The 23,540-nt window shown below is 34.1% G+C and overlaps 3 protein-coding genes across 3 annotated transcripts in view; all 3 read left to right on the forward strand.

Annotated features, from left to right (window-relative positions):
- Nucleotides 1–23,540, forward strand: part of LOC105349017 (E3 ubiquitin-protein ligase TRIM71) — a 98,267-nt gene that overhangs the window by 26,952 nt on the left and 47,775 nt on the right. The gene's annotated exons all lie outside the window — the stretch shown is intronic.
- LOC105319912 (E3 ubiquitin-protein ligase TRIM71) overlaps nucleotides 1–23,540 on the forward strand; it is a 241,989-nt gene that overhangs the window by 16,041 nt on the left and 202,408 nt on the right. The window lies entirely within an intron of this gene.
- LOC136271271 (uncharacterized) overlaps nucleotides 20,325–23,540 on the forward strand; it is an 81,862-nt gene continuing 78,646 nt past the window's right edge. The window contains exon 1 of the mRNA XM_066070931.1: nucleotides 20,325–20,481. Coding sequence (XP_065927003.1) covers nucleotides 20,350–20,481 — 132 coding nt within the window. The 5' untranslated portion in view covers nucleotides 20,325–20,349. The remainder of the gene's footprint in view (nucleotides 20,482–23,540) is intronic.

A 23,540-nucleotide genomic window follows, 5' to 3' on the forward strand; every position in this document is an offset into this window, starting at 1 on the left:
AGAGGGGTTCGACTCCAAACCACTCATGATTATTGATATTTTAAAGTTAAGGTTGTTCCGAAAACTAAATTTCATGGAAAATGCAAGCATTACACACATACTAAAAATACACATACTTTAAAAAAGAATGACTAGGAACGGATTCTGAATTAACATCTCTCTCTCTCTCTCTCTCTCTCTCTCTCTCTCTCTCTCTCTCTCTGTGCGGTATGGCAATTTATTTACAATTTAAAAACACCTCAACAATTAAGAGAGCTCGATGGTCGTGGCCATTTTTAGACGGTATTGCTCTCCTTTAGAAGAAGAGTTCTATATTAAATAATAGGAAAATAGGGTAAAGTATATGATTTTTTTTCTTTACTAAGTAATAGCTTATAGCTTAACTAATCATATCTTAAAATTATAGGTAGACCTGATGGTGAACTTGTTAACCAACCAGCGTCCTTAAACGATTACATGTTTACTTATACTAACTTCTTTATATATATATAAAAAAAAAAGACCAAGTTAAGGTAATGGTCCATACCCCACTAGATAAATAAAATGCGTACAGAATTTTTTCATATTTTTCAAACATGTATCTGAGGATATCTTCTCATCAAATTTTACCCTGTTGGGTGGTCCATCGGTATTATAAGAGCTAGGGTCGTTGCTAAAAATAGAACCGATTGCAGAAAATGGCGCTTTTTCATACATAGAGAATATAAGCCTAAGCCTGAAATTTGAATTTCACAAAATCATTTTTTGACTTATATCCTATGTAAAATAAAGGAATTATTATTTCAAATCAAAAATTTTTATGTTACACTTGCTTATTTATCAAAAAAAGATAAATCCGCATACAAATGAGATAAAATGAAATAAATTTTCAAAGAGAATTTAAGCTCTTATAATTTTATTTACGTACAGAATTCTCTAAAATTTTGATATTATTTAAACCTTAACGCCCTTAATCAACTGGAAATTAATTTACCCAAGGGACCGGCCTTTTCAGGATCACAATGGGCGTATTTTGGGTAAAAATCATTAAAATATATATTTTGAAAAAAGATCCGTAAAATTTAAATTGTGCATAGGTTTATTATTTCATCATTCTAAAAAAAAATATGTTAAAATTATTGTTAATTAAAAAACATGATTTAAACAAACTGTTGATTAATCTGTATTATTTAAACCGCAAAAGATTGTATCTTTGGATATCGGTAAGTATTATGGATCGAGATCGGTATTTAGAAATTGCAGTCACACGCGTGGATAATGCTAACTACCTGATATATGCCTGTAAGACAAAACCTCTATTCAACCTTTTTTTACTGGTTTTAAAGACTGTTCTTAAAATGAAATAACTTTTCTTAAGCGCATGATTTTAATTCTAAAAACATTTTTTGTGGAAAATATATCTAATAGATGCTCGTTGCTAAGCGAATATAGGATATGGATGAAATAAGTCAAATTATTTCCCCTTGTGTATTTATCTCCCTTATGCACTGGAATATAGATCTCGGTCAGGATGTTCATGCACTTTCAGGGATTAACGTTCAAAGAATTGGATTAAGTTCAGCTTTATAATGAATTGATGTTTATGCAGGACAAAAGTAAGCGGTCTATATTTTCAAAACGAGTACTCAATCGACACAACCCAGTCAAATTTTCATTTCGCTGAGTAATAGGCTAATTGATTGCAGTTTTCAGGATTTTTGATAGATTTGTTTTGAATTAATTTCTAGATCAGCTTGATTTTTTTGTTTTGAAACACATGTACACCGTAGCGTTAGGTTTCGATTAGATCGGGCACGGAAAAAACGTAATAACGCGTGAATTACGTCAGACGTTGTTTTGTGACGTATGGATAATTACCTTAACAATGAGCGGTTCTAAGCCTTTGATGTCATTAGCAGCTGCGTATATTTATCTACATCCACTGAGGCCTTGGTTTGCTAGTGATGACAGTGGCGTACGTAGTCACACATTTGACCCCTTAAGTGTATACGACAAACCAACGATAAAATGTGATTATAAAAAAATATGAAAATAAATAAGTAAAATAAAAAAAATGATGAAAAAAATGACGATGTGATAAGTATAACGGGGGTCCTTTGGTATAAATATACCGGTATTCTATAATATGAATTTGCAATACATACATAAATATAAATGGCACATAGCTTTTTAGGTTAATAATTTATTAAAATAAAGTTATAAATATTCATAAATGTACAATCATGCAATTGTACATTTGAATTATATAATTTATTTAAAATATACCGACTAAGTTTGAAAGCCCCCCCCCCCACCTTCCTGCCCTCCCCTCTGACTTGCTTTGAATTTGATAAGTTGCAGTTGTTGTTTTTTTTACCCAAAATGTAGAGTTAATTTCAATTAAAAAAAATTTTCCTCAGAACATATGGTCATGGAAAAAAAAGAGAAAAAATCGCAATTCTTGACATAAAAATCTTTCTGATATAAAAAAAAATACTTTGTTTTTTGTTATCATATTTTGACGTTTGATATTAGTTTAAAATTTCTCTATTATAAAAAGAGGTCATACCGATATTGTGATATTTTTATTGTAAAGATATCAAATTGATTGATACCTTCAATTTGTACAAAAAATTAAAATAAAACGACATTCGATCTATATTAAAGGTTCAAGATATCAGATAAATTAAAAAGAAATCTTCATATTCTTCATATTAAAAAATAGATAAGCATTTGTTCTTAAAATTACCAAACAATAATGATAACAATAAGTTACATATTAAAAGATTATTTAACTACATGTAGATTTCGTTTGGGTAGAAATTTAAAGAAGGATAACTCTGACCATGCTCACCGAACAGGAGTTATCGAAACTTGACATGGCGGACGGGGAATTAAAAACTCCCTTGTCGACAACGCCAACCGAAGATTTTAACCCACTGGCGGAAGATCCAGACAATTTCATCAGGTAGATTAGCTTGTAACTTAGATATTTTGCAAAATCAAAATTATCTTGCTAAAACAATGCATCCGACCTGCATTAATGCTGCAAGCAAGCAGTGTCGTGAACGTCGTACATGTTATCTTGGACGGAATGACTAGGTAGTAGGTAATAGGGTTACTGTCGTATCGCCCCAAAGCCAAAGCGCCCCATGCACGAGCGCCCCAAATTTTTTTTGGAGCGCCACAATTACGTTTCAAGAGCGCCCCAAATGTATTCACGAGCGCCCCAAAGTAAAATTATTTTTACAACTTACGTCTTAGATAATTTGCACGAGCGCCCCAAAATTAGATTTTCCAAGATTGTACTAAAATCGGGAATGTTTTCACGAGCGCCCCAAAATGGTTTTCCTGATTAAGTCTTAAAATCTTCGAAGAATCTCAATGAACACATTCTTGATATCATTTTCCGAGCGCCCAAAAATGTGATGCCTCGATTTTGCATAGAATCTTGTTGGATTTTTTTTTACGAGCGCCCAAAGTTGCTTACGATTTGTTAAAAACTATATTATGATTAGGATATCATTTCACGAGCGCCCCAAAATAAGTTTACCTAAGTTTGCTCTCAAATCAGCATTCTATGTTGCTATAAAGTTAATATCTGACTACATGTGTTATAATTATTTGAAACCCAATTTTGCTTTAAAATGTATGTTGGAGAATCGCAATTTTACGTAAAATATGCATCATTTACACGAACGCCCCAAAATGAGATCGCCGTGGTTCTATATTGGACTAAAATGAACGTTGGTGTATGACTCCCCAAATTTGGATTAATTTCACGAGCGCCCCAAAATGGTTTTGCTTATAAGTCTTAATTAACCTTCGATGGATTCTCATTAAACGTACACCTTATTATCACAAGCGCCCCAAAATACAAAGGATTCTTTTTTAATAATGTCGGATATAATCCAACACTAGTACTGTAATGTCAAATTTAGACTATATTGATCTTCAACTGTCAAATTTTCCGCGCAAACCTCTAAATATTTTCTTGAAGCTTACATTTACAGTCAATCATTATTTATAAAATAAAAAAAAAACACAATGCGTAATAGCGAGCGCAGCTCGCCGGCGCACAGCGCCGGCGCGAAGCGAGCTCTACCGGCAAGGCGTGTGTGAATAGAAAATTCGGACTAGTTGCACATTCATTCAACGGATTTTTTTGGCGTCAGTAAATCGGACCAGTAATGCATCGTTTTAATCGTCCCAGCATTTCCCTGTAATCATGGCAATTTTTATCACTTCACACTCTCACAAGAATCAGCAAGACAAATTTAGACAGTAAAAACAATAACGATGTAAGCGACATACAGTCAATGTTACCTCTAAAGTTCACCTCAGTACACTTTCAATCAAAAATAATCGTGTGACGTCACAAACGTTTACACATTGATCCGATATATTTTTTCGGAGTCAGTAAATTTTGATCCACAATTCATAGTACCAATGGTTTCCAACCTCACGTTCCAACATCACGTTCTCCCGAGAATCGAAGTAAAACCTTTGAAAAGCTTATAAGATGTGTAATTTTAAGAACATCATGCTTTTTAAGTAAATAAAACAGTATACTTCGCATACTTTTATTTCTCAAGGGAATTTTAAAGAGTAAGACGACACTTAACCAACGTCAGCTTTGACGTCACAATAAGCACTGATAAGGGGAAATTACTCGAAGTTATTGTAAATCTGCTGAAATGACCAAAATCCTCTCAAAATCTTGCAAAGGCTAAGATAAAGAACAGCTGACGAATAAGGACATTTCTTCAGATACAGGAAACAGTTGTAAATTGCACTTATTTGGATGAATGCTCACAAATATTTTATTCACTATAATTACGGTAATTTCCTGAAAGGTAACGTTATACGTAGCAGCGCCTTTTTTTAAAAGGGGTGGGTGGGTGGATGGCAGCCTCATCCAAAAAATCTTTGCAAGCAAAAAGAAAAATAAATCATGAAAATTCTAATCCTTCAGCTCTTTAGCAGTTCAATGGTTTCTTTATTTTCACTTCCATTTATTACATGCAGGGGGGGGGGGGGGGACAACACCATGTTCTTTTAACATGATAAGCAAATGTTTTTAAGCGTAAACTAAAAATAAAATTAAACATTAATTATTTTTTTTTAAGTGGAGGGGCAAATCCATGGTAAGTCGATTTTCTATGTATAAATTGACAAAAATGAAAAAAATTTTAGCATGGGGGAAGCTCTATGATGAGTCAAGTTTTATATGTAAGTTTAAGAAAAAATGTCTACTGCAAAAAAAAGGGGGGGAAATCAATCAATCAATCATAATCACAATCACTTTAAAAGAGGAGATGCAGTGCAATGAATATTTATATATTAAAATCTTTATTATTTAATAACATTGTATCTGAGATTAAACTATTGTTCTACATATAAATAAATAAATTATAACAAATCTTATAAACTATGAATAATGAAAATTTACTGAAAAATAAGTCTGTTTTATTTTTTGGCATTCAAATTTCACGTTGTTAATTTTATTTTATTAATTTATTATAATTCATTGTTTGATCACATGCTGTGCTCGCCCCAACGGTCGCACCGTAAAATATATTATGTGTATTTTATATACAGGTCCAATGGGCCGCGGGTGTGTCATTATTACGGGCCGCCGGAAGGCGGTCCGTTATTTGATACACATTTAAATATTGTTTCTGCGGGATAGTTCTTTTTTAATAGAATTAATACTATGCTTATTTTTATGAATTAAACGTAAATTTGCATGTAGAAATATGTTTTATGCCTTTTAGAAAATATCACATATTTTTTGTTTTACTCGTAAATGAAAAGTATGTCATACTTAGTAGGTTGTCGTATTTGGCGCGTTTTTATCGAGACTATAATCTATTCGAAAAATTTCGGAGTTCTTCATTCTTTTCAAAACAATGCATCAGGATCGGTATGCGGGACATACTAAAGACCTGAAATACGAAAGACCTGAATGTCATTAAATTTTATATAAATGATACATTTGAATTTCTAAGTGCCGTGTCAAATAAAATGACTATATAATGCATTAAGTTTTCATTACATACAATGCAACAAAAAAAAAAATGGTTTGAAATACATAATCTCCAAGAGAAAAATGATAAGTTGAACTTTTTATTAGAGTAATGTAAAAATCAGTGTGTTCTCCATTACTTCATACTATGGCAATGATCATACAATTTCCGTTAGAAATGCTTACAGTAACGAAATCGATTCTTTATGATAATAGTAAAATGTTAAACTTCAAAGCAAGTTGCTGAAAGTATATTAAAATTTACCATACAAATTAGTACAACCAACTCTTATTTTCTTCTTTGTGGTGTGTTTTTATGTAAACAACCAATGATTTATACAACAATTATATTTTTTGCGGCCCATTTGACGCTTGCGTCAATATGATTTCTTGTTTATTTTGTATTACATATATGTAATGTGTTATAACATTAGCTTTCGAAGAGTAATAGAAGGGGATATTCGTAAACATTAAAAGGTGTCAGGAGATGGGGTATCCTGTCACGGTATCAGGAGAAAACATACCCAGACACACGGGAGACGTTGGCTTCGTCGCGTACCCCTTTGATTAGATGTGTGTACACCATGTACTATTATACAATGTGAGTATTGTATGTATACATTGTTTGTATTCGGTATCACCAAAAGGAATAAGCAAAAGTGACTTTGGGGCGCTCGTACGTAAAAAAATTTAATCATAATTAAAAAAAAAACATTTGGGGCGCTCGTGAAATATAATTGGGGCGCTCGTGAAACGTACTTGGGGCGCTCGTGCATGGGGTGCTTTGGCTTTGGGGCGAAGTGACCAGCACCCAGGTAATACAAATATTGTATCATTGAGTCTTAGAATACACAAAATAAACACTTAGCTATCTGTTGGAAATTATTTACATTTGCAAGAGCTGTACTACAGTGTTTTAAAAAATGATTCTGTGTAAATGGGTTCAAGGTTAGTGTTGATAAAAAAGGGCTTGGAACGGGGGGGGGGGGGGGGGGGGGGGGGGGGGGGGATGAAAATTGAAATAAGACTGTAATGTTTGATGCAGGGTGCTTTTGTTGGTTCATCAATCCGTGGAGTTACATATGCCAAATTACATGTAAGGTGCAATAATGATAAACATGATAAAAATTCCTATAGTCTGAGAGAGAGAGAGAGAAGGAAATATGTTGCATTATTTAAACAGTGTTAAAAATGAATAATTTTGTGTTTTTCTATGGTTATGACAGGTTATTGCCATGTTTATGAAGTGTGAAGTGAAATTTAATTTTGTCAGTTTTATTTTTTTTTCTTAGTGGACATTCTCCTCAAAGACAAGGTCATCATGATGCAGATTGTAGTGGAAGTGAAGAAGAGAGTGATTACCAATGTAATTCTATGGAAGAAATGTCAACAGGAAACTTGTATGGTGTCACCCCACCAACTTATATACGTGGAGTAAAAAGAGACAAGAAAAAACACCAGACAAACATTCAAAAATCATCCTATAAACAATTCACAGAACTGAAGAAGGCCTCCAAAAAGTCACATCGAAATGCGGTTATTAAAGAACGGTATGCAAATGACCCTTTATTTTGCAAACTTGGACGTATATAGACTCTGATAATTTAGACAAAGATTTTGCAGACTTTTTTGCAAGATCCTTTAAGTGAATTTATTTATTAACTAGAGCAAAGCTCGTTGCAAAGCAACGAGTGGGTTTTCCGCTAATGTCGAAAGCAACGCTAGAAGTACGTCTAAGAAGCAGAGTTCTTAATCTAGAAACAAAAGTAAACCTAAGTACAAAATGATAAAAAAAAATCGAATGATTCTTGGTACAACTTAACATGATCCGAATGTTTTTAAGTACGACTTAACCAAAAACCCTTAACCATTTCAAGAACGACTTAACAAAAAAAACAATGTGTTTAAGTACGACTTAACAAATTTGACTTCATTTTAGGTACAAGTTTACTTTACCTTGAACTAACATCTTTTTTCTTAACCCAGAATGCAAAATTAAAATTTATGTAAAAAATCAATTTTGTTTAAGACATAATTCTGAGCAACTTTTCCTCTTCACTGCTTTTCAAAAGGTTGACCTTTCGTACTGTGTGCTCGTTGCGTCATTAATTGTCAGAAACTTATCGATGTAAAGTTTACTTTACTGTACCTCTGTGAATATTTTCTATGTAAAATTACTATGAACCAGACAACATTGAAATAGTGAACATTTCAAAGGGCCCCGCTTATGTTATTTCAGAGAATTCTGCTTTGACCTTGACCTATAACTTGAAATTTTTCCAGCTGGCATAGAACTTTTAATTCAATTTCATTCCCCCTAACATACATGCATTTTTGTTCAATCTGACCAAGATTAAGCATATTTGGAAAATAATCTACTATTTAAAACTAATTTTAAAAAGATCTGCTATGACCTTCACATTGACAGACTTGGTTCAAGGTCACTGCACGCCATTAACCAATAAACTCTGTAAAGGTAAAATATTAGCCAAATAGGGGCTAAAAGGAGAGTATATCTATGCTCTTAAAATATGGATTTTTGTGTGACCTGATATGACCTTGACTCTTCATCTACAAATATCATTCGAGGTCATTGCATATATTTTGAACAAAGGCATCATGTGGGTGAAGTATGAGGCTGAATGGAGCAAAGGGAGAGAAGATATACTCCGGACAAGGATTTTTAAAAATATAATTCTGGTATGACCTTCACAGTTTCTTTTCACTGAAAATAGGTTCAAGGTCACTACACACCCTTTCACCCTTTACTCAAAAGCTCTGCTTATGTGAAGTCTGAGCCAAATAGGGGTTAGTAGAAATTATATATGCTCTCAAAAAAGGATTTTTGCATGATCCGATATGATCTTCACCCGTTACCTAGAAATTTCATGCAAGTTCACTGCACATCGTTTAACCATAGAGACACTCTGTGAGTATTAGCCAGATTGGACCAAAGGGAAAAAAGATATGCCCCAGACAAGGATTTTATATATATAATTCTGCTATGACCTTAACCTTATACCTAAAAACATGGTTCAAGGTCACTGCACATCCTTCAACCAAAGGAACCCTGTGGATGAGGTATGAGCCAGATTGGGCCAAGGGGAGAGAAGCTATGCTCCTGTCAAGCCATCTCGGATGGACAGACGGACAAATTGATCACTAGAAGGCGCCCGCATAAACATGCCTTTTTATCTAATTCAAAATAGTATCCATGCTATCTGCCCATGGTGAATAGTCATCAAAATCATTCATCAGCAGAATTTGATTTCCCTCCTTTTTAAGGTGGTATGGGACATCTGTCGATATTAATGTGGATTAAAGTACTATATAATTGAAAACTTTTCACCGGTTTAGAATTTTCAAATTTTACAATATTTAACCAAAAAATAGCTTTTAAAAATATTTGAAAAGGTAAAAATTGTAAAAACCCCAGCGGGATTCGAACTCATGACTTACAGGTTCCTAGTAAACCCTCTAACCCACTGTGCTAAGGAGTTAGGTGACCATTTTTGAAAAGAAACTACATGTACTTATATAATTACACTTTATTTTAATGTTTATTTCGATAAACAATACGTCACAACATGGAAGTGTCCCATATCACCTTAAACTCGGAACACCTCTGACCTAATAAGATCGCCGCATTAAATACAAAGTTTGATTTAACTCTACTTTGTTTATCATCAAGAAATTCTGCATCCCTGACAAATAAAGTTTTCTGTATAATGAAATACCAATTAACTGACTATTCGGACAATAGCAAGTTTATTGTCCCATTCCACAGCAACTATTTCCCTTGGCTTTGCCTCATTAAATAGTTGCTGTCTTGGGGGACAATAAACTTGCTATTGTCCTCATACCCAGTAAATACTAAATAGGCATATAATATCCCATCCACCTACATTTCATGTTATATAACCTCCCGTTTGTAACCTTCAATTTCACTGTAAAGTCAACATATCTGTCATAGCCGCAAGTTTCACAATTTATTTCTGCTTCTCATGTACTTAAAATTAGGGGCCTTAATATTGCTTACCAATTCCAACAAGAGACATCCCTCTAACTATTGATAATCATTAAAATTCATTTCATGAATCTACGCAACAATGATAAACCTTCAAGTACAGTCACTCTCAATTTTACAAAAATATTGACGGTACTTTATCCGAAACTGTTCCTTGTATCTTTAACTTAGTACACTAACATTTTTATGAAAAGACAGTTTGTCTTAGAATAAGAAAGCTAATGCAATTCTGAGAAAAAGAATACCACATATTGCCAATTCCATTGAGGTTTAATAAAAATATGGCCATTTAAGTGAACCCACCATTTCCAATTTCCTTTAGTAAACACAGATTTACAGGGTTCTCCATAGTAAAACATCTTTACCTGACCTTTCAGAGGTCAACTTTTGTTCAACCACCTTTAAAAAGAAACCTTATTCAATACAACATATGCCTACATGATATAATCATGATAAAAGCTTCACATCACTTAGAAATACCCTTACATGTATACCCCCCCCCCCCCCCCCCAATCTTTTGATTTTCATAAAAAGTCATGGTTTGAAATGTTTTACCTAATTTTATGAAACGTGTGGCAATTTCCTTGAGTCATTTCTCACACATATTTGAAAACAATCATCAATGATTCTAAAATTTGATCTTTATTTGTTTATTGTATGATTTGTACCATTTTAATAAACAAATAGACAGCTGTCCTGCTTGTGATTTCTTGTTTTCATGAAAAAAGTAAGCTAACAATCATATTTAGTGAATATCTAATCTATTCTGATTTCTAGTCTTCTTCTAACCATGCTAAAACAGTAAGTTACAACCTACAAGTTAGACATCTGCCTTAAATTAGAATTAAATTCAAACACACCCAGGTAGCTGGAGACAGAGTTGATTTCAATGAAAAATGTTCAAATTTGACATGTTTTTCTACTTTTTTATGCATATATACCTTAGAAAGGTAGAAATAGGTTGTTTCTTGTTCATTTCAAAAGTAATTATCATAGCAGATGTTATTTCAAAGTCAAATGTACATTTACATATCCTACATGTAATCTTAATGCAGACAATTAAATAGGGGGGGGGGGGGTTCAATTATGTAAACACATCTAAATATCTTTATGAAATAAAAAAATAAAGGAAACATAATTGTATACTTTTATTGAAAAAAAAATTTTCACAGCAATTATGAATTTCTCTAAACAGCCTAAATTTTGTTTTCATAATTTCTTATCAAACACAAACCACAACATGGCATGATGCTTTCTTCAAGTTCCATTATTGTTCATGCATTATCGGATTTAATTTGAATTACCGGTAAATAGTCTGTAGAACACAAGGAATATGCATGTGGATAGAGGTGACAGGTTAATCTCAGGAGCTGACCCACAAGAATCAACAGGTACCGGTAAAAGCCATGTGGTAACAAGAGTCTGTTTTGAGCTGAAATAAATAAAAAAAATAATTAGCTGTGTTTACATACATGTACTAGTAATAGCTGTGTTTACATTAACATATGCATAGTATTTCTGTAAAAAATACACTGACCATGCAGTGTAATAAGTATGACATATCCCAATACATGACATAACATTTAGGCAGTACAAGATCAAAAAATTGCATATCAAGTCATAATATAATATTAAAAATTTTTCATAGGTATAAACACTGATCAAATTGAGAAAGAGAGAGAGTTTGAGAGAGAGAGAGAGAGTTTATTACCGTACTTGTAGTGCAACAGTCAATATTTCAATTCGTAAATTACAAACGAATATTACCCACCGAACAGCGTCAAAGTACATGTACTGGTATTAGCTTCTGGTATACCATTTTTTATCAATTCTACTGTGTTTTTTTTTTGCAAATAAATTTAGCGAGGGTTTTTGTTTATTTTCTTATAAATTACATGTTTTAAAAACAATACTACGTGTAATAAGCATAAAACATGTAAGAGTAAACTTAATGAAGAATTTTTAATAGATTATTTTTCAAAGAATGTGGTACATTACATGTATGTCAATCTTTATAAAACTAGCGTATATTTCGTGCGCCATAAATTGCAAGTTTTTTGTAAATATCATTTACTTGCACGATAGGTATATATGGTCTTACCAAAATTTTCTTCATAAAGCTACAGCTGTATGTACCACATATATGTTTTGTCACAAGTATACATTTTTAAAAAAAATACCCAAATTCCAACAGTTTAAATAAACTCAACTCATTCTCTGATAAGTTCATTGTGTTTTGTGCGTGCATATCTTATTTGTCTGCTGCAACAGCAGCCAATCAGCGGTAAGCTGAATCCACAAAAAGAAAGTTTGTGTTTTAGGAGCGGGTAAATTGTTTATGCGACACTGTCAAGAAAACCACACCAAATAATAACAAGAAACATAAATATTCACTTAAATGTATTCTGTTGTAAAGTAAAGGTTTTTAACACTTATTGCATCTTGCAAAACATGTGATGACCTTAATCATCTGTCATATATCTGATATACATGTATATGTAAAAGATGGGAGAAATAACGACGGAACAAAGTGGGATTCAAACCTGGCCCTCTGAATCTCTAGTCAAGTGCTCTACCAACTGAGCTACATGTATCTGGCACCGGTATTCAAACCAGTCTGACCGTCACATTCCTCCCCCTTAAATGATCTTCACCCTCGAAGATCATCCCTGGCAGGATCGAGTTAACCTGTTAGTTCCAGGGGTTGGTCACAACACCAATATTGTAACAGGATGGGAGAAATAATGAAGGACCAAACCGGGATTTGAACCTGGGCCCCCTGAATCTCTAGTCAGGTGCTCTACCAACTGAGCTATCTGGCACTGGTATTCAAACCGGTCTGATCGTCACATATATAAAGAATTATTTTAAACAATGTTGTTCAATAAAAAATAACACTCGCAACCTTCAGTTTTTGTCTGTAATTAATCAATATTGGCATGCGATCAGTTCTCGCCGAGTACCATTTCTCACCAGTGCATTGTTACGTCATTTTATCAACACATAAAATTATATACGAAAATATGATGTAACAGTGCACCAGCGAGAAATGGTCCTCGGCGAGAACTGCTCGCACGCCAGTACTGCCAGTAGTCAGATTAAAAAAAGAGAATAAAAAATTACATTTAAAACATTAACAAGGACAATTTAAGTACACATCATAACTGCTAAACAAGAAAAATTATGTGAACTGGTAGAATGGTAGGCATAGTTCTAACTTGTAACCTACATGAACAAGTACATGTACAGGGTACCCGTTGGTCTGCTAAACCTCTTTAATGATACAATGATCGGCATCATAAAGATATTAAAGTCATGTTTTAACTCTGAAGTCTGAAGTATACAATTTTATATACTTGAAGTTATGTCTACAGGGTACTCATGACTACATTTGGAGTCTTCTGCACAAGAATATATGATATGTTTCTAATTAGACCCTGCTTTGAATTTTGAGTTGAAAATTCACAATCTGTTATTTTTTTAAATAGATAAATTCAGTTACCCTTTCCAGTCCCCCATGAACCTCGAGCGAGTCTAAACATCCATGAAACATGTAAAAATTACACGTTAGTAAACAAACACCCACACCATAACAAAAACATCTAACAGTGTGCACGTACTTACATGTACATCTATACTATATACTAAATTTTAACCAGTTAACAAGAAACTTTAAAAGGAGTAAAAGCCTCACCTTGTTCAGTAACATCCACATAAATCACACACTTTAATGTCCATCTTTTCTCCTTTATTACTCGTAGCTTATCAACGGCTGATCGTCGACGGAAGTGTGGCTGTCAGAATTTCCTCGTAAACGATTCACACGAGAACATATCCCTCCTTATACAAATATGTAGTATTGTTCCCTGTGCATGTTCATATGTTTCACAGTAACTTGAAAATGCATGTGTACACCGAAAGAATACACAACTTCTCTTCTGCATTACGGCTCTCTCTTTTCTACAATGCCGTTCGTTACTGTTTACATTCGGCGCGCGCGCGGGGGTTACAAACAGGGGCGCCCCGACAAATAGTTGCACATAGAACGTTTAAATAATGTGTGTTCATTGAATTCATAAATGATATAGATGAAAAAAATGAAATTGAATCACAACAATTTATCTAAGACGCAACACAACGTAATGCAGTAAATTCCTGGGCCTTAATGTGGCATTTGTTTGCTTGTGTGTCTATGTAGACATATTAACTCGTTCATGTACGATTCTCACATATTTGTTTTATGAAATTTGAAAAAAAATATAGCACAGAACTTGTCTAATTTGATACCAAATGACATTATTTAATATATTAACAATAACTGAATTAATTTTTTTTCATAAAATGATAACGATTTTTGCTATCAGAAAAATACGTGTATGAGCTGCTGGCCCCTTATTATAGGGGCCAGCCCTTTTTTCTTAATTTTAAATGAAAGCTCTCGTTATTCTAAACAACTTTTGTTCTATATGTATTAACAAAACATTTTTAGTTTAAAGGTTATAATACAAAAAGCAACAAAATTTCAGCCCCGAAAAAATCTTAAACTTTGGCGACAAATAGCTCAAAAACTAACAAAGAAATTACCAAACTTTTCATGCCAGCAAAACTATAAAATGTTACCGACAATTTCGCCAAATTTCATGCATCTATCATCTGTAGTTCCCGAGATCAACTCTGGACAAAAGACCCCCCAAATTTCAATTAAAGGGCAATAACTCATAACCGGAAGTGAATTTTAAAAATTTGAAAAAAACGTCTAGAGATATTATTATCATCTACATACCCTGAAAGTTTCATAGCAATCAGACAAAAAATGTTCGAGAAATCTCGTGCACAAAATTTGCGGGAAAAAAAAAAAAATAATAATAAGAAACAGTAGAATAACAGAAGGGTTTTCCGTTGAAAAACGGAAAACCCTAATAAGAAATACCGAAATTCCTCCAACATAAATCAAGCAAAAAGAAGTACCGGGTATGCCAAATTTTGCAGTAGTGAATTATATTCAGCTGTGCATAGCAATTTTAACCCATTTAAAAATACAATCATTGGAAGTTTTGTGGAATTTTCTAGTTTGTGGTATTGAGAAGAATTATTTGTTGTTGAAGGACTGCCCCTGCTGGTTCGGTCAAGTCGTCAAAGTGGACCCAACAGCTGAAACAGCCATTGCATTGTCTCACAAACAGGTACCATCTTAAACATCTACTGTTATGCAAAATATTCAGGTACTACTATCATAATGTACTGTTTATGGTTAACTTTATCCTACAAATGTGAACATTTACAAGATGGAATGATTTACACTTATTATGAGGAGAAATAGTATGAATGTAAATATTGCAGAAATGTTTACCTGTAAATTGATTGGACTATAAAAACATTTTTGCACCATGAAAATTGATTTTTTATGTGTTGATGTTTTAAACACATGGCTTTTTCAAGCCTCGTAGTTGTGGTGTTTCTTGAAGAACATGATGACTTTTTTATTATGCCCCCCTTCGAAGAAAGGAGGGCATATTGCTTTGGTACATGTAGCAAGGGACAGTTTCGCATAAAGTACAATATTTTAGTAAAAATGAGTGTTACTGTATTTGAAGGCCTGTATGTACTATGAAAATTAGTGAATTGATTATAGGTGATAATTTTATGGTAGCAAGGAGTCATTCCTGTATTTTGATGTAAAGCATGTAGGTCCCATAGTGTTATAGGGGGTGCTTGGGAGTCAGATGCGAAACGGCGGCTGTTGACAGGTGTGCTCACTTTTTATGCAAGAAGAAAGTAGGGCAGACGGTAAGTGAAATAGTGTGAAAATGACATGGATGGGAGGTGGGGCGGTACAGAGGGGCAGGGAGGGGACATGTTAGACTACAGGTTGCACCCTGTCCCGGGGGTCATCTCTCTGCAGGGAATACGGTAGGGTGGGGTCTAAATGGGCCAAAATGAGTAAAATTTTGACATTACACAGGGGGGTCAATTAGAAATTTTATTTGACCAGAAAAAAATATGGGTGTCATTTTGGGTAAATTTTTAACCTTAATGTCCTTCCTTAAGTCAAACAGGTAGTTACAAGTCATTTTTGATCCAGGTGCAAATTATATTTTTCCCGCAACATAGTGCTAAATGGGGGTACCCCCACCCCACCATTTCATGCATCAAAAAAACTGTCCCCTGCTACCTTCAAGCATAGGTCAAAATTATGAATTCCCCCAAAACTAGTTTTAGTGACATATCTGTGTTGCATAAGATGGTGTTAGTTCCAGTTGGCCAGATTTTGTCCTCTGTTGTATCTGTTTACACTCATTTTTGGCTTTGTAGCCCAGGAAAGATAACTCTAATATTTGGCTAGGAATAGGCAGTGATTACTAAGCCTGGTGAATAGCACAATGGACGGACCTGCAGACACTGGGGGCTCTTGGTAACAATATTTTTGGCTTATGCTGCCCCATCACTTCATTTCATTAATTAACTAAGCAGATTATTAATTAAATTATCAATTAAAATGGCCCATTGATTTTTAGCTCACCGAGACGAAGTCAAGGAGAGCTTATGCTATACCCTCGGCGTCGGCGGTGGCGTCGGCGTCGGCGTCCAGACCTGGTTAAAGTTTTTGTTGCAGGTCCTGTATCTAAGCTATTACTTGTCCTGTCTTCACCAAACTTGCATGGATGATGCATCTGGACCTACTTATGGACTTGAAAGACTTGGATGCTGAATCTGGGTCCTAAATTTCAGATGCTGGAGGAGGTTAAGGTTGTTGGACCAGGTTAAAGTTTTTGTTGCAGGTGCCCTTTGATAGCAATAACTAAGTTACTGCTGGTCCGTACTTCACCAAACTTGCATGGGTGGTGTGTCTTATGATACTGATGCACCAGACAGGTTTGAATGCTGAATATGAGCAATAGGTTTTGGATGCTGGAAGAGGTTAAGGTTTTTAGAGCTGGTTAAAGTTTTTGTTGCAGTTGCCCTCTGATGATTATATCTTAGTTACTACTGGTCCTAACTTCACCAAACTTGTATGGATGGTGCGTCTTATGATACTGATGCACCTGACAAGCTTGAATGCTGAATCTGAGCAATAGGTTTCGGATGCTGGAGGAGGTTAAGGTTTTAAAAGCTGGTTAAATAAAGTTTTTGAAACAGGTGCCCTCTGATAATGATATCTTAGTTATTACTTGTCCTTACTTCACCAGACTTCCATGGATGGTGTGTCTTATGATACTGATGCACCTGACAGGCTTGAATGCTGAGTGTGAGCCATAGGTTTCGGATGCTGGATAAAGTTAAGTTTTTTGGAACAGGTCACAAGTTTAATAGATGATAGTACTATTTCAAACTTGCATAGTTGATTTAACTGTAATATGAATGAATCGCAGAGGTAACTTCAGATGCAGAGCTTGATCTCCTTTATCAAGGATGCTAAAAAATAGTTCTTAGTTATTACAGGTCCTAACTTCACCAAACTTGAATGTATGGTGTGTCTTATGATACAGATGCACCTGACAGGCATGGATGCTGAATCTGAGCTATAAGTTACGGATGCTGGAGGAAGTAAAGGTTTTAATTGCTAGTGCCCTCTGATGATGATATCTTAGTTATTACTGGTCCAAACTTCACCAAACTTGCATGGATGATGCGTCTTATGATACCAATGCACCTGATGGGCTTGAATGCTGAATCTCAGCCATAGGTTTCGGATGCTGGATGAGGTTTAGTTTTTTGGAACAGGTCACATGTTTTATAGATGAAAGCTTGCATAGTTGATTTAACTTTATTATAAATTAAACGCAGAGGTTGCTTCAGATGCAGAGCCTGATCTCCATTATCAAGGATGCTAAAGAAATCTCCTACCTCACTCAAACCAGCTTGATAGATAAATGTGTTTGTTGATAAATAATATAACATGATTCCTATGATATTGTATGATATGAAACAATATTGTTTGATATGATATAATATGATATCATATGTTATATTATAAAAAGTTATACGATATGATATGATATTGTATCAATTTTTTTGATATTTTATGATATGATATTGTATCATGATATTGTTATGTATAGTATTGTATATTATGATACAATATTGTATAATATTATATTGTATTTTTAATATATTATTTTATCACATGGTACATTTACATAAGATATTGCAAAATATTATATTGTATCCTATGATACAATATTGTATATTCTTTAATATTGTATCATACAATATTGTATAATATGATATTGGTTTCAGTAATATAGAATTACATCACATGAAATTGTATTATATGATATTGTAATATTATATAATATTGTATCATATGATATTGTATGATATGATATTGGTTTATATGATATATTATCATATCACATGAAATTGTATTATATGATATTGTAATATATATTATTGTGTCATATGATACTATATGTATAATATAATAATGTATTTTATAATATTTTACTTTATCACATAATATTGTATCATTTGATAAGATACAATGTTGGAATCAAATTATATTGTATTATATGATATAATATCATATAATGTATCAAATATGTTTCAGTGTCACTCAATACAATATCATACTATATTATACAATATAATATCATGTTTCAATGTTATGATGTATTATGTAATATGATATTGTAATATAATACTATATTGTATTATATTTTATGATATTGTATTATGTGATCAAATACAATTAGGTATAACACAATACAATGTCATATCATACGTTACAATATCATATCTCATTATTGTTTATTACGGTATTTTATTGTATTATATGATATATATTATAAATATGACATGATGCAATATTTAATTTTATATCATTGAATTGATTAACATATGAACATATGATTATCATAAAAAAATTTATCAGATGATATACGATATTTTGTCAAAACAGAATCCATGAATATCCAAGATCATTAAGTATGATTTTCATATAAAATGATAAAGGTGGTCTTATGAAGGTGATGTTTCATAAGGGTAATGCTCCGTCTCGGTGAGCTTAGTAATCTATGATTACCTATGTTTCCTTATTGTTAATTACACGTTCTTGACCATATTAGGTTTTTACCTCTGCATCTCTAATGTAATTATGTCTGCAGTTTACGAAATCAATTTAATGGAAGAGCAGAAAGCTCAATTCATATCTGAAATTGAAAGGAAGGTTGATAGGACCAATTGCTGTCATTTTTGGTTAGGCAGCCTTAATGAGTCAGGGTATGGGGTTTTTCGCCCCGTCATCAACAGTAAACAACACAAAGTATTAGTGCACAGATTTTATTTTTTTTATACAAGGACATCATATTGACAAAAATTTACATGTTTCTCATCTGTGTCACTGTAAAATTTGTATAAACACACAGCATTTGTCTATTGAGCCGCAGTCTGTAAACAATTCATGGAAAACATGTAAGTCGTTAAGGAGATGCATGGGTCATGAACCGTATCTGCAGTGTCTGTTTCCATAAGGTAGTATGATTTTACTGTTAAGGTTTAGCAGTTGGTCTTGTACTGAATTGTTTTCTTTCATAGGCTGTGGTACTGCCTCAAGCGATCGAACTGTGTCATCTTTTGGTGAAATGGTCCTGCATGGTTCCAGCGCACACCGACCTTGTTGGCAATGAGAGATGATGAAGATCTAGTGCCGTGAGTAGAGGTATGAACTGCGGAGTGACACAGTGCGGTGAAGTTTCTGGCCCAAGTGGTGGCATTCTTCGGTGCATAAGTGAACACTGTCTGATGGAGACTCTCACATTTATTAGTAGTTGAGAGTCTGCAGATTTTTGGTAAGTTTTGGCCCAGTATCTGCTTATTAATGACCCTCTGTATGCTGGAAATGTCTTCAGATTCCAGGTCCAGGTGCCTTCCATAAGGTAGGAATTTGGCGCTGTAAGTAGGTAGGTGGGCATTGCACGTAAACAACATTCTGCGACAGTGGTCATGGACTCCGGAAAAGCACGACAGAATGTTGGATATGGCCTGCTCAGCCTTATGTATGAAAAGTTCATCAAACTTGCACAGTTTTCTTATGTGCACCAGTTCATATCGAACTTGTGCTCGCACACATGTTGCCAGTCTCTGAATAAAACCATCTCTGTTGCTACCGGGTGGGAGGGGGGACTTTAGCTTTATGCTCCTGATGTTCCTTGGTGGACATAGCAATGGTGGACTGCTGTTTCTTGCAATAGCGTGGTCAGTGATTGTACGTTGACTATAATGTTTTCTCCGTCAGGCCGATCCTCACTTGCAATTTTGACTGTTGTAGGCTTAACAGAACAGAGTCGGGAAAACAGAACCGCACCAGACTGTTGGCATGAAGAGGACATGGATGAAAGGGCATCTCGATAGGCTTCCTGGGGCGGACGCATCCACTGGTCACTGGCCGAGACTGACCGGGAACTGTCATCAGCACCTCCAACGTCGTCGTCATGGCAACCGTCAACAGGTACTACTTTTGAACTGAAATAGGGATGACCCTGTTGGAAATGCCCTTTGGTTTTTTGTGTTTTATTCTGTATTGGGTTCTCTTGGAGTGGGGCATGTTTGAATGTTGCCTGCCTTTGGGTACCTGCTACATACAGTTGCAGCACTTGGTGTATCCCCATCCTTTTATCACTGATGTGTTTGTTTAAATTAAGAGTGTAACCAGTATCTGATAAGGAATTTTCCCTCTTATGAGGCTTTGTTAGGGTTATAAGGGGTGAATTGATGGATGCTGTCAGTGGTGGTCACAGATCATGTCTTCAGATTATCTCCCCCTGGATTTAAGACTTACTGCACATTATCACTTGCTGAGTTTAGATAAACAGTCATTGAGGGGATACATGACCCGTGTACTAGGCTAATTAGAAATCCTTTGTATCAAATTTCAGTATTTTAAGATGTTTTATGTGTTTTAATTGTATTTAATTTACTAAAAATGTAGGGAAAATTAAAAATTACAGACAATTTTGGCTAATATGTAAGTGTTTCACCTTGATGCAATAAATCAGAGTTGGGAAAAATCTGTTGATATAGAATCTATAGGCTCTGTAGTATTTCTCTATTTTTTTAGTTGTCTTCAGTCTTTTTGAGTTTTTGTAGTTTGGACCCTTAACAAATGACAACTCATACTTTCTCGGAAAGAGCTTTTTTTATTCAAAATCTACATGTTTTGTTCCACTGGCATATTTCATTCTCCATAGTATCATCTTCAAAATTTTGTCAAGTTTACTCCGTCATAGGCTTGGGTAGCCTTTAAGGGAGTTTCACCCCTATTTAAGGAGGTTCACTCAAAGTTAAAGGTAGCAAGGGACAGTTTCGCATAAAGTACCCGTCAATATTTTAGTAAAAATGAGTGTTACTGTATTTGAAGGCCTGTATGTACTTTGAAAATTATTGAATTGATTATAGGTGATAATTTTATGGTAGCAGGGAGTCATTCTTGTATTTTGATGTAAAGGGCAGACAACTCTTCTTTTTTTTGGATAATTTTATTTTTTCTTATCAATAAACTCTTTTTAAAAAATTTAAGTGCAAAAAGTTCATTTAATTGACTACATACATATGTTTAAGTTTGGTTTATGTCAGCCTCATAATAGCTTTAAACTAGATGCTGTCATTAGACAGTAATACCCGCACCATGTGTTTGCCCCTAAATAACACTGTTTTGTACCAGTTTAATTAAAAATGAAGGCTATATGCAAGCTCCGGTAATACAATTAAAATTTATAATTTTCATAACTGAAGGATGAGATCCCTTCCCATATGATAATACACATCGTGACATGAGCAGCTCTTTATGTGCAATTTGGGGTAGAACTGTTTGCAGTGAATTTTCAGTTAATCAATAATCTTAACATTTTATGTCATAGAAAGTATAATGGTCTACATAATTATTACAAACAAAATTAAAATTTAAATTATGCCCCCTCCCCGTGGCGGTTGCCGGTTTTAGATTTGCTTCTGTGTGCCTACATGAACATCATCGTGTGCGTGCACAGATTTAGAGAAGGGGTGGGAGTGAGGGGTCCAGACCCCCCCCCCCCCATGACAATTCATTTATATCAATTGTAAAATTACCAAAAATACACCTTGGACCCCAATGCTCTTACAGACATGTAAACGCTCAAACCCATTGTGCTTCAATGTAAGGTAACATTATTTGGGGGGTAAATGGTAAATATTTAATCAATATTTAATATAGGCCTACTTTATTGTTTATCTCAATAGAAAGTATACATGTACATCACAATATGCAGGTGTCCTGCACCACCTTAAAGCTGTTATTTACCTAATAAAATAGTGCAAGTGGATTTGAAGAATAGGTCATAAAAATACATGCATGTTACAAATGAATGATCTTTGTCTGAAGTTACGTACACAACACAGGTCTGCATGTCTCATTAGCGGGTACTAGTTTTACCCAGCTCTTCGATTAGATGGATTCACGTGTATATATACATGGGTGTTGCTAAAACGCGGAACGGAAAACGGAACGGAAGCGGAACAGAAGGGAAAACGGAAAATCTTATCTAATGTTATTTACCTCATAGATTTGTTAATCATGCTAAAACGATATACTTAATGTACCTTTTTAATTTTTTTTTGAAAGATTAGCAATATTAGATTATTTATTCAAGAATATTTATTTCTTCAAAATTAACAGTACATGCATTGACCACTATATTCTGTCCCAAAATATCCTCGATTCACTTTTTGCTGTATATAAGGAATAAGGAATCATTCTTTGAGTATTATGAGGTGATAATTTTGGTCGGGGCGTGATCAAATCCAATAAAGCCCGAAGGGCTTTATGATAGATTTGATCACGCCCTGGCCGTAATTATCACCTCATAATATTCAAAGAATGATTCCTTATTACTTATATTTATATAATTTTAAACCATCGTACGACTAAATATTTAAATGTAAATAAGTAAACCCCGCTGGCGCCTCAATTTGGCGTCATTTGTATTATGGGTTATATAGTACAAAATCGATACGTAGTGTTATCACAGGCAAAGACATTGGAAAATGTAAATATATTTATATATACCTCAGGGTTCAAGCAATTCTCTTTTAGAAGCATTAAACATTCTCATTATTCTTTCTTTAAAACGTCCTCTCTAGCTTATCAGCTGGTATAAATACACGGCTAAAAACAAAGAAGTCTACGGGGTTTTGCATTTCAACAGACCCGAATGATAGTGTTAAAAAATTGTGCAAGGTCTTCTGAGTGACTTCCAAATGGAGAAATGATGTCAACATTTTCCATTATAAATCGTCCAAATGTGCTGCATGAATATTTTGGGATCGACAGACTATAGTCCCAATATATAATCGGAAAATCAAACCAGGCAACGTCTAGAGCTCTCTATTCGGATCATATGTATATAGCTGCTGGAATAAACAACTGCTTAGTAATGCAAACGTAAACAAAATTGCATTGCTAAAAATACTAGTTTCACAAATTACTAGTTTCAGAAATTACCGGGTATTTTAATGTTTACTGTATTTTAATTT

Source organism: Magallana gigas, chromosome 9 (assembly GCF_963853765.1).
Source record: "Magallana gigas chromosome 9, xbMagGiga1.1, whole genome shotgun sequence".
Taxonomy (NCBI): Eukaryota; Metazoa; Mollusca; class Bivalvia; order Ostreida; family Ostreidae; genus Magallana; species Magallana gigas.